Below are 12,866 nucleotides of genomic sequence, written 5' to 3'. Positions count from 1 at the left end.
CAAAATTAAAGATAAATTTAAATCAATAAGAATTAATAATAAAGAATGTGACAAAATCAATCAAACCAAGCATACGAGAAACCCCATTTAAATTGGATCATTATATTAAGTTAATCAATCATATTTAACAAATTTCGAATCTAATGATCGATCTCATAACCACTAAATTAGGTAAATTAAGAGTTTGATTATGATATATTGTCAAAACAGACCTAAACTCATATTCACTTATATATGAGATCTTTTATTTTGTTACTCAAATTACTCTTGGGGAGTACTTTGCAGTTAAAGGTGACACATTCAAACTTAAAAACTAAAGAATGTGTACATAATTTTATTCCTTTATCAGAAACTCTTTCTCAAAAGGAAATTTAATATATCACAGACGTATATTGGTTAGTTAGTTTTATACTTTTAAATTTTATTTATGGACTGTATCGAAATTTTTAGGGGATAGCTGACACCAGAGGAACAGCACGATCTATGTCAACAATTGAACGATTGAAAAACTGATAGCCAGAAGAATGTGCAACAGAGACACAGGATAACATGTTCTCTACAGATAAAAATGACTTACATTGTTTAGAGAATCGGCTCAAGGAACCTCTGGTCTTCTCCTTCATCCTATGTGTCAACTGCAAAACTCAGAACACAGAGCATCAAGCTTTCCCCGAGTATCAGCCTCGGACAATGGATAAATGCTGCTTTTTCCAGAGTCACCGCATGTCAAATTCACTTGGTTTCCAATATGGGTCAACTGCACCAATGGAAGTCCATAAATAGAAAGACTACATCCATTATCATTACAGAGTACTGATAATAAAAGCATGTCAGAACTCATCTTTCTCTAAAATCACGGTTTTTTCGTCAGTTTAGGCTGCATTACATGCAAAACCCTCCCCTTGACTCAGGACTTCAGCATACTTAAAAAACCGAATTACACGATACAGTAGGTTAAAACTTTTAGATTGGCTTACATGTGTCACTTTCAATGCTTTTTAATAGTAAAGAAAGACAAACAGAATATATTACTGTCATTCAAACCCAAAATTTATTTCTGGTAACTTAGTCCTTGAGAATTTATGGAGTATTAGCTTTATTCTTATGTTCCATTAATGATTTCCATACTTAAGTGAGATTTCATCATCTAAAAATTCCACATTCACAGCAACACCATCACAAGCAATTGCCTACTAATTTTTCTCAGCTTAGTCTAGAATAAATGCCGCATAGTGACTAGGAAGTTAACAAACAAAATGAAAACAAGAAGAGCAAAAAGTGCTTGCCCGTATGTCTGAAAAAAAAGAGAGTGTTTGCCTCATTTACCTGACAAGAAACTTCTAGTGCTTTGCATTTCCATAACGAGGTAGGGACACAACTCATAAAATGACACCAGGAACAATAATCATTCAAGTTAACTCCATGCCATAGCAGAACCAGACCAAGAGTAAATCTGTCAAAATTACAGCACTGCTGTTAAGAGAATTCCCAAAAGGCAATAATACCAAACACCCATGAGTATGAAACTAATAATGACAATGACTTCCCTACTCGCTCATTGCATTTAATGATTGATAAATTAACAATGCCTTCTGTTAACCATTTTGTGCCATCAACAACGAGAGGTCCTTCACCAAAAAACAGGGTGAAACAAAAAGGCTAATAAAACTGAAATACCGGTTATCTATAAATTATAGGCTGGGATAGGTAAGAGTAGAAGAGGTCCAATAACAGTTTACTAATACGCAAAAGTAGCTTCCTAATAGTTAGCCTATTTATGCACTTTAAAGGTACTTTTACAGTTCATTACAAGGAATAAAACAAATTATAAAAATTCAGAAATTGCAGAAAAGAATTTTAGGTCTTACACGAAAATCAATAGAATCAGAGAGAGAAGCCACAGTACATATTGATATGTCTTATGTTTAGACTTGAATGAAGTTATAATGTATCCTGGAGGAACACTTTTTTGGCTAACCCATCCAAACTGGGGGCGGATCAGTAACACAAAGCCAAGGAGCAAACCAGAAAGAAAACCTCCAATATGAGCAAAGTTGTCCACATGTGGAAGGATTCCCATGGCCAAATTTACTAAGATAACGAAAATGAGAGTCAGCATCGCTGCAAACTGCACACAATCTTTTTAACTGTAAGCTAATATGAAGATATGAAATATTTAGTAGAAATTTCTGTTAGAGTTTAGGGAAAGTTTATGTACCCTATTTGCATATATGGTCCAATTAGCAATAAGCTCAGAAAGCATGGCTCCCAATAACCCAAAAAGTGCACCAGAGGCGCCGACGGAGATACCTTGTTCTAGAAAAAGAGCTGACATTATACCGCCACCGAAGCCAGATATGACATAAAGCAACCCAATTCGAACTGTAAAGCAAAATTCTATCGGTTTAGAACTTCAAACCCAAAAATTAATTGACTGAAGGAGTTCCACATGCAAGTTTGAAAAACTTTTACATCTTTCTTTAATGTATAGCAACCTCTTCTTTCAAACAATTTCATCACATGAAAGAACAATTATCCAAATTTAAAAAAGACCAAATAATAATTCAGCAGGGATCTCTTCTTTTCTGCACTTTGTTTTTGATAGCCCTTACCTAGTGAAGTTGCAAGCCTATCAAATCATAATCAAAGAAATTAAATCAGGCATATGACCGCAATACAAAATTATTACTGCAGAGGTCTTATTTTATTGATTTTTTCCAAATTAATTTATTTAAAAAGATATGGCATCAGAAAAAAGAGGTGAGGCAGCCATGTGATTAAATAGAACTATAAATATCAATCAACACAAATAAACAATTACTAGCACGTGGTTTAAGTTTACAATGTTTGAATACACTTAAATATCCATGATCAAAGGCATTAGACATATGGGAAGATATAAAGTTTCCTGTTTCAAACAACATAATAAATTATTATTAACGATTTATAAGTAATACTCCTTAGTAACTGAAAACCCAAATTAAAGTTGGGCCCAACGGGTGGCTTTGTCAACCATTCAGTCTAGAGATTATGTAAAAACAAGACAATTTTGATAACAATGAAGATGAGAATCTAGATGCATACCAAACCCAAATTCTTGTTCAAGCCGAACTCCAATGAATAGAAGACTCAACATATTTGTAAGTAGATGAAAAACCCCACCGTGCAACCACGCATAAGTTAAAAGGCGCCATGTTTGGTGTTGTTTTGTCACCTTACCTATTACCATAGCACCCATCTTCTCTAATCTGAAGAAATAGGAACATATGGGAATAATTTTAAGTACAAAACATCAGTTTTCATAAATATGTACTATGTTCTTCACATGCATATTCGAACTTTATATATTTAATTCAAAATTTTCAATAGCTCCAGTGAAACAAATTTAAACATCATATGTTGAAGGTACACATTCAGCACCTCAGAGATAGCCCTGAGGCAAATTATCTTAGTACATTCTACCTTGACAGTTTCACCTTTTTCCCATATTTCGTCAAAAATTTATAACATGAGAGGAAAATTAAGCCCAAGATCACACAGAAAGTAAATTCCACCAGAATTGAAAAAGCAATGCACCTACTATGACAGAAATGATGGATTCCTAACAGAAGGAAGCTGTAACTATATCCATTTTCTGTACAAAAAAATATCCATACAAGACAAGGGATGAAATAACTGTTACCCCATTCTTCTAGTGTGATCCATACTGAGACTGATCACATATTTCCTCGCCTCATTTTTGCACAAATAAAAAATTTGCTAAACTTCTAGATTAACTGCTAGACATAACTCTATGCCACACATATAAAACAAGTCAGTTTCCAAAAGTTTCACTATGTTTTTAAACTCCATCTAATCCCTTCGAGCTACTCACTTAACAAACTTGAGTTCAGAACCGAAGCTGTTAAAGAACTCCACAATCTTTGATAAACATGAAACTAATGGCTTTACGCCTGATAATTTCTTCAAATAATCTATATCAGACTTCCTCTACATCATTAACTCATCCAACGCATGAAATGACGATAACCAAAAGTCTTTACATCACTCACAGCCAGAAAATCAACATATAAAAACATTAACACACTATCTCAAAAACATTAAAAACAAATAAAAAATTATCTAAAAAAACCCAAACTCACGTTTGAGGAGAAGGTCCAAGCAGCGGGTTCTGTTTCAAAGGCTGAAACGAAAATCTCCCCAAAAATCTCCCCAAACAAGAAGTCCCAGTATTCTTCGGACAGTCATTAACATACATTGTAATTATAAACATAACACTGTTAGCTACAGCGAACAAAGGTACCGCCCACGTAAAACGCCGCTTAAATGACCCGAGTTCGCCCCAATCATTCGCCTGCGACGGCAATGTTCCTGATACTGGTGACGCTGATTCTCTTCTCACCGCCATTGGTGATGCGTCCATCGTCCCCGACGTCGATTTTGCCGAAGCTCCTCCTCCTCCGTGCGCTGCACCTCGAATTCAACAACCGTGGATATTTTAAAAAATCTGAAAAACGGAATTGAATCTTCTTCTTGTAATTCCGAAACAAATAATGAAATTAACTAACAGTGTGCTCAATCAATGCGTTTCTTTCTTCCCTCCTAAGTCTTATACATCCTAAAAGTTTCCATGAAAATTAAATTAATTCATTGTTACCCATTGAAGAAGTGGTTCCAATTATTTTTGTTGTCGCGGGAATTTTGCGTCTAAAAATTGAGTGGATTAATTTAATTAATTTTAAATAAGGAGAACACCACCCTACATTCACAGCCAAATGCCAAACTAAATTCTTTCAAAAAACAATTAAAAAAGCAAAAAAAAAAAAAAAATTGTATTATTAATGCTCGTTGTCCATAATTTATTTTTGATGAATATTAATTAAAATAATCATATCTAAAAAAAAATCTATATATACAAATTATATATAAAAAATCTTTGGAATTAGTTTCAGTGGTTAAAGAAAAAAGTTTTTTGTGAAAACCCAAAGTTCGAATAACTCATTCACTCATGTTAAAAAAACTTGGACTAATCAATTTATGATCAAATAACGAGAGTATATAAAATGAAACCCGAACATATCTAATATAGTGATTATGATTTAATCATTGTGCTCTAAAGTTTGTCTTTACAACAAAGTTTGACAAAATTTCCCAGTTATCAAAAATAGAAAATGTATATTAATAATGTGTATAAATAGTTTGCTGGTATAAATAATGCTTGTTTAAATAATAAGTGTAGCTTATCCAACTTATTATAGTTATACATGTTAGATATTGTTAAGGATACGTAAGAAAAGGAAGAAGGAATTTATAATGGAAAGACATCCACACAAACTTCCTCCAGTATCATAATCTGTTGTCTGGAATTTCCAGCCTGACTGAATTCTTTTTTTAAATATGAGCCTTCAGTTTCAACTGTTTGGAGAGAAATTATCAATGTTTCAAATTAGAGCATAAATTAACATAAGTTAATGATAGTTAATAGCAGTGCAGGCACCTTACACACTCGATTCAACCAGTTGAACCTGTTCAATTGGTGCTACTTTCACATCTTAACCAGAGCAAAAGATATGAAAATAGACTGACAATTAAGTATCAACCATCAAACCTTTGGCAAGGAGATTCCATTAAATCCAACATCCAGAAACCTAACGAAATTCATCAATAACATGTACCAGATATTCACTCACATCAGGTAAACTTCCATTTGCAATGATGTGAAGTCCCTTATCGTTTTGATTTAGACATGCAGTAAAAGGTAATCTAAGTATGAGTAATCCAAATGAATAGTTTTACACGTTTATTGGAATGTTCGCCTTTCTGGGAGGAAGCACAATGTTTTTGTTGCCAGGAAAAGCCTCCCGAGAGACGTCTACAAGGGCCTTGAAACTATAAGGTTCATGCATTGCTATTTCTGACAGAACTTTCCTGTTCAGTTGGATGTTCTCCTTCAGTAACCCATGCATAAAGTTACCATAGTTAACCTGGTTAACAAAAATGAGAAATTAATTAAAGTTAGTAGCCCTCCAGTACCATCGCAAAAAAAAAGCCTACATGTGTTTGCCTACATCAGAATGGATAAAGGTAATGAGATGCGGGAATGCTAAACTCCTATAGTAACCACACAGTATTTGTGCTACCACGATTTGACTGTATTTTCTCCAAGGCTCTGCCCATTCAGCCTTCACTCTGTTACAACAAGTAAATATTGTTGATGTATAAAGTACATTTAACACAATAGGCACTATAACCTCTCCAGATTTATAATTTTTCCAAAACAAAACAACAGTTAGATACCTCCACCTTTACTTTGGATTATCAAACATAGCACACAGCCCATGCATTGCTCAGCCGAAGCAACTTATGGACTTGATACTTGTTGACCTAGAACATAAAAAATGTTAAAACTAAACTTCAATATGCAGAACAATCCAATCAAGGTTTAGTGTTCTTAAAGGTCCTTTAAGGTTCTGTTGGAGTGACAACTAATGATTGTAAAACTTTGTCAGTATGTTCCCAAATTTCCAATATTCAAGGTTTTAATACATTGCCTCTTAATTTTTTTCTTTTATTTTCTGCAAAAATATTTAATCTATGTCTTGAGTGATTTTACTGAATGGAAATCAAACCAGGGAGAATACTTTTATCTTTTTCTTCAAGTGAAGAGATGACTGAATATAACTTAAGGTGTTCCACAAGTCAAAACTAACAACTCTACTAGACTTTTGCACCTCTTATAATCAAGAATTCAATATTTGAGTGTAAAACTGTCATCCACTCCTGCCAGCAAAACACTAATTTCATCACATACTTGCAATATGCTAAACTATTAAATGTCTACTATAAGTTAACAAGTTAAGTGGCTTCACACCAGTCAAATTTTAAGACAACAGCGCATCAGGAATTGTAAATATTTCTGTAAGGTGATTTCCACAAATGTATGAAAGATGAAAAAGTTTAAATCTTCCAAATTCACTGACCTCACTTGTCCATTACTTAACTTCCAGATTATGTTTAAAGATTGAGACAGCTTTAAGAACACTTGAGGAAAAAGGGGCCTAACACAGAGATTTAACACCACAACAAATTATAGAAATCACAGAAAAGACAGCACAGCAACCTTTGTTAAAAGTTAATAAAATTTTGCAGCAAAATCAGCTACAGATGCTAAACTCAACTGAAAGGAAAAAAAAAACACCCCAGTGAATTAATCACTTAGGATCATATCTTTGACATTTTTACCTTATGTTTACTTTTAAGGTTAAACTTTGACCTGTCAAGCAGGCCGATAGCACTTGTTCCAAACAAGACTAAGACAGAGTTTCTTTTTGGTCTGAAAGTCATTAAGAGAGTTTGATTCACGATCTGGAGACAATTTTCTAAAACTAGGATAAAACCAAGACATATTTTATATGTAATTCAATACAGCATCACAAAAGCAAGAAAAGAAACTTTCAATTATTTTTAGTTTTTAAACTAGATTTTGATATTGCATCAATTAGCTTTTAATCTCCCAAACAAAACATCTTTTCTAAGAGATTTTAAGTATCCCCTCTTCTTAAAGCAACAATTATATTAAATATACAAACGAAACAGACAGTAACGTGTTCTGGTATTTTTTTTATTAATGCTGAATTCAAGAAATTTTTGTATGAGCATAAAAGGGCAATATTGTAGCTTTTATCTAAATTTGAATTAGTTATTTTACCAAACAAAGCAAATTACACTACATACACTACTCCATGTTCTTTCATCAAAACCTGGCCACTCCCCAACTACCACCACCACCACTAATAAGAAGAAAGACAACAAGCCATCAGTTTTGCCTCATCAATCTCATTTCAACCAAACAGCATCAACAAAACATGAGATGTAATGAGTATTGATCATAATTATATTGAGTAGGTAGAATAAGAATTAGTAGTTTTTTAAAAGAAACAATAAATTTAGTAAAGAGATACATTGGTGGATAGTAATCCACAAAGAACAAAATGGACCACAAACAATACAAAATTAGCCTGAAACTCTTTCAAATTGAGATGACTAAAGGAAAAGGAACTATCTAGAAATTTGGCATCAAAGCCCAAAGTAAAGGAAAAAGGTAAATTTTTTCCATATAAATCATTACTGTTTTCTTCTTTTTCATGCCATAAATCCAACTGTTCTCTTTAGACAAATCAACCAAAAGAAGAACTGAAACAAAACATCTCCAAGGGGTTTTGGCTTCGTGCCTTTTCTAGAGGCTACTAAATTCTCGTAAGAAATGGCTCACTGGATGACTGAACACGCTACCATAACAAACTTGAAGCCATTAAAACATGAAAGAAAAGGTGATTAGAAGTCTCAAAACTTCTTCAACACATCACAGACAAAGAGGGAGAAAGATTCATCAAAGAATACTTTCTTTGGATTACTTCGAGCATTGATTTTACCTTCAGCTAAACCCACGCAAAAATTTGGATTTTGAAAAAAAAAAAGAAACTTTAGACTTCCAAATCATCAACGTTTGAAATCACCAACATCAGTTCAGATAAGATTTAAAAGGAAAACCGCCAGGGGCCTCTAAATCTTTATTAATTTCATCAATTGTCATATCTCCAAGTTTAAGTACCCTCATAGGCATTAAATGTTCTTGAATTTCCCACTCATTCAAGTTCCTTTTGAAATTGAATTCCAACTTTTGGGAATTAGAAGAATTAAAATGACTGAAGTGGACTGAACTGAATACCTCAATCGAATAGACATTTTAAATGAAAAAAGAAACACAGTCTTAATACTGAAAATTACTAATCAGATAGAAATAGTAATGCATGTTTAAACAAAGATTATCAAGTTGACAATAATCTAGATGGGGTTAGTGTGCAAGGAAGTAGTTAAAGAAAATGAAGCCGGGAATCGTTATGAGCTAAACAGATAAGTTAGTAAATCATATAAATACATTTAGTGGTTCTTAAAGTGTGTGATGACGGGTAGTGTCGAATGGCACAAATAAAATTTCAATAAGAAGAATAACGCAAATAGAAAAGCAAAGAAATAGAAGACTGACTCCGTGTTGACGAGTGCCAGCATTTATACGTTGAATCCAGAGGGAGCGCATGTCTCGCTTCTTGTTGCGTCTGTCTCTATATGAATATTGCAAGGCCTTCTCAACTCTTTCTCTGGCGATTCTTATGCAGTTTTTGGCTCTTCCCCTGAACCCTTTTGCTAGTTTCAATATTGCCTTCTTATTCATCATTTTGTCTCTGTTTCTTACTTCTCTCTTTTCTTGCTTTTCTTTTAGTTGCTTCTGCCTCCGTATTCTGTTCTGCTGAGACCTTGAGTTTGAGGCTTGAACCCTAGCTTCGATATATTTTCTCTCCCACTTCCGCCCTTGTTTTTTACTCAAATTTCCCTTTAACCACAAAATTTAATAATAATTTCTATTACCCGTGAATAATTTTGTTTTCCAACATATGGACCCTAATATTAAATAAATGATTAAATTTTCCCATCAATGATTTGGCCGTAAAACATTTCTCCTCGAAAATATCAAATTTACCTTAACACCTTCACTACCCTAACCAACCAACCAACCAACCAACCAACTTTACTTATAATTTCGATGTTTCCGTTGTATTCATGGGAGCCAACATTTTTTATGTTAAGATTTATCCTTATAGTGAGATTTGTTTCAATGATTGATGGTTAATTTGTTTGGTTTTAATTCAAAAAGTGTTAAGGCTGTAAGATGTTGAGATGGCTACAATGGTAACAATGGTGTGAAAGTTGTAATTATGATAAGATTCTTGTCAAATTTAAATTGTCTAATTTAAGTTATGGGTTTTTAAATTTAGAAAAAAGTTGAATTATTATATTTAAAACGTTAAAATACCATATGTAAAAATATTATTCTTTTTCTTTTTTCAAATTATTTATATATTATAATAACAGTTTTTTCTAGTTTTAAAAACCCTCATTATAACTTATATGAGAAGATATTTTAATTAGAAATATTATATGTATTTATTTTATATATACATATAAATACATACTTATATGTAGAGTTAAAACCAAACCAAATTTGAGTTCGTTTGAGTTCAATTTCTGCTTGATATGTGTAGAACCGAACTTGAGCTTAAATTTAGGTTTATTGATCTCACTACATATGAGCTCAAACTTGAACTTGAATTGAACTATTAGTTTAGCTTATTATTAAAACGGTATTATTTTAATGCATATTGGTTAAAACGATGTTATTTTGTATCAAAATTTGTAACTTCGCGAGCTAACCACTTCAAAGGTCAAGCTCGAAAATATTAAACTTTTAAACTCTAGTTCGAGCTTACTTAAGCTGAGCACATTTTGGGGTTGTTCGAATCGAGTTCGAGCTTGAGCTCGAACTCGAACAAACTCGGTTCGAATCCAGTCGTAATTATATGTGTCATTACATTATTAAATATTAATTTAACCTTAATTCATTCAATCATATAATAACACATAGTAAATATGTATCTATTTATGTACTTAAAATAGGTATATATAGTTTTATTTTATTTATAATAAAAATATTATTTTTTAATAAATTATGAAATTTTTTGGCCAAAATATTGGCACTTTATGCAAATAACTATTTTTTTAATAAAAAAAGTATTACAATTTCTCTTCTATAGATACAGACAAATCCTTGGTACAATTAAGTGGTGTTCATCAGCTGGTTATCCCGCACGACACAGCCCTTTTCAACCAAAAATGGATAGAATATTTTAGGAGAATGGGTGTTAAAGATGAAATGAATACCACTACTTCTAGCACCATAAATGATATTGCCCAATTGGGAGTGGACAAGGAGAGCTATACTCTCCTCACTATGCATTTAAAATCAACACAAGCAGGAGCTCAACAAAGCTAGACGAGCGGAAAATGGTGATGGTTATGGCAGCTGATACTCTTAGGAGGAATCTGATAGCGATGAAGGAAAGATTGTTGGATAAGCTTAAAGCTGCTGCTGTTCCGGCTGATGCTTTGGAAAATGCCCGCCAATTCTTGGAGAGCGTGGTGAGTGTTGCGGTTCATGGCCTCGCCAAGGATGCCTTGCTTCGCATCAAGACTCATCTTGTTCACCCATTCTCTTCCCTCTCCCCAAACATCACTAGAAAGGTTCTCTCTTTCTTGATATCAAAGCAGCTGACTTCAATAATTTATTCATTCATGTTACAAGCACCATCATGCCAGAATTATCATTTATTCATTCATGTTACAAGCTTTTAACTGCCTTGATGCTTGTAGGAAATGGATAAAAATGAGTTCATGATTTTTATTAAAGCAATTGTTGATATGAGCAGATGGTAGAGGAAGCAGAGGAGGAGGCTAATGAAAAGGGAGAAAGTGAAGGAGATGAGAGAGGAGAGGTCAATGAGCAAAGTAGCAGCAAGGCTCTACAGCTATCACGGCTTTAGAATTATTATTTATACAAGAACCTTATTCACCTTTTTCATATATGTGGTTGGAAGAGGTGACTTTCAGTGTCTCATTTTTATATGCCTGATTAAGCAGTTTTCCAGATGGCGTAACTTGTTTATAATCTGGGTTACAATTCATATAATAAATACAACTTTCTTGAATAGAGAGACTCAAAGTGTATACATTCATATATACGTATATCAGTACAGCTGTTTTACAAGTTACAAAATCTACTTTTCAAATTGCATATATCTGAACAATCCACTAAACTGCACCATAACAAATAAGGAAATCTAGAATCTGGTTCATATTTGATGACAATAAGAGGACAATAATTGATTCACGAATTCCAGGTACTGCATTTGTTGTGTAGGAAGTGGTAAACCAAGAAAATAGTTGCAAATGAAAATACCCTCTGACATTAAAAGGGCCTTCACCAGGAGATCCTTCACCTCCCCAGATGCAAGTGATGACACATTTGATAGTGCAGGACTCGGCTTTCCTAGATTTGGATCGTTGGATCCTCAGCTTGGCGCAATCCTTTGCCACAGCGCACCGGCCGGGCAATTCCTGGGGTATGCTAGAGAGCCTACCTGCACCTGAGGCTATCACAAAAGCAGCTGCGAACAATCCTGTGATTGTAGTTGCAAGGTGCTTTCAAGTGTTGTTTGACACCGACACATGCAAGATTCTGTTAAAAAGAACGGGCATGAATTAGCATCAAGGTGGGTTGTCAAACTAATTTCAGAAGAATCAGTTGAGTTTTATTGTACCTTCATTTTCAACCAAATTCAACTCCAAGGTCCCTCTGCCTCTGGCACTGTCACATTTTCCCTTACCTTTTAGCCAAAATTTACCTAGTAGACTTCCTAATGACTACGTTATCCAATGTCTTTCTTGTCATCCACGAGTCAAATCTCATGGTTCGTTGAAACAATACATGCAATTCAATAAGTCTGTGTCGGTTCAGAATTAAATTCATCTAGATTCCCAGTATATCCAATACCAAGAGATTTTTCTGTACTTGCTACAAACATTTCTACGTCAAAATCATCTTAATTGTATAATATAATACATCATGAGTATATCCATTAATCTGTTAAAAGATGTGTATGTAGAATACAACTGATGGTTTGGAACACCAAGAAAACTAGAGCCCACTTATTCATTGGTGCATCACATGTCTCCATAATGTCCAAGTGCTCATTTTTATGCCTACAATCAAAATGATAAAGAATAATATACATTATTTCAATCCAAAAATTAACAAAACTAATATACTATTAAAACTTTTTAAGTAAAAATCTAAATTTAAACTTTTATTATACTTGTAAAATATTAACTTACCTAATGTAATAATTATAAGTCCGATCATTATGTACCAAATTTATTTATCCAACAAATACAAATGAGATTCTTGGTTATAA

General features: G+C 33.4%; 3 protein-coding genes across 3 annotated transcripts; 1 reads left to right on the top strand and 2 right to left on the bottom strand.

The window, feature by feature from the left end:
- Positions 1-482: 482 nt before the first annotated feature.
- LOC123226190 (RHOMBOID-like protein 1) lies at positions 483-4,718 on the bottom strand. The gene is made up of 7 exons (XM_044650706.1): positions 4,658-4,718; positions 4,143-4,467; positions 3,085-3,248; positions 2,219-2,382; positions 1,869-2,128; positions 1,327-1,453; positions 483-757 (listed from the first exon to the last, which is right to left on the bottom strand). Exons 1-7 carry the CDS (start codon positions 4,659-4,661, stop codon positions 632-634), a joined length of 1,170 nt encoding a protein of 389 aa, XP_044506641.1. The 5' UTR covers positions 4,662-4,718; the 3' UTR covers positions 483-631.
- Positions 4,719-5,595: 877 nt separating this feature from the next.
- LOC123226189 (50S ribosomal protein L20) lies at positions 5,596-9,353 on the bottom strand. Its single transcript, XM_044650705.1, has 2 exons — positions 9,047-9,353; positions 5,596-5,984 (listed from the first exon to the last, which is right to left on the bottom strand). The coding sequence occupies exons 1-2, from the start codon at positions 9,233-9,235 to the stop codon at positions 5,793-5,795; spliced, it is 381 nt and encodes a 126-aa protein (XP_044506640.1). The 5' UTR covers positions 9,236-9,353; the 3' UTR covers positions 5,596-5,792.
- A 1,346-nt stretch (positions 9,354-10,699) lies between these two features.
- On the top strand, positions 10,700-11,600 carry LOC123226188. Its single transcript, XM_044650704.1, has 2 exons — positions 10,700-11,136; positions 11,322-11,600. The coding sequence occupies exons 1-2, from the start codon at positions 10,900-10,902 to the stop codon at positions 11,433-11,435; spliced, it is 351 nt and encodes a 116-aa protein (XP_044506639.1). The 5' UTR covers positions 10,700-10,899; the 3' UTR covers positions 11,436-11,600.
- Positions 11,601-12,866: the final 1,266 nt, after the last annotated feature.

The sequence above is a fragment of the Mangifera indica genome, chromosome 9 (assembly GCF_011075055.1).
Source record: "Mangifera indica cultivar Alphonso chromosome 9, CATAS_Mindica_2.1, whole genome shotgun sequence".
NCBI classification, from domain to species: Eukaryota; Viridiplantae; Streptophyta; class Magnoliopsida; order Sapindales; family Anacardiaceae; genus Mangifera; species Mangifera indica.
Note: the sequence above shows the minus strand (reverse complement) of the source record. Positions and strands in the feature narration are given on the sequence as shown.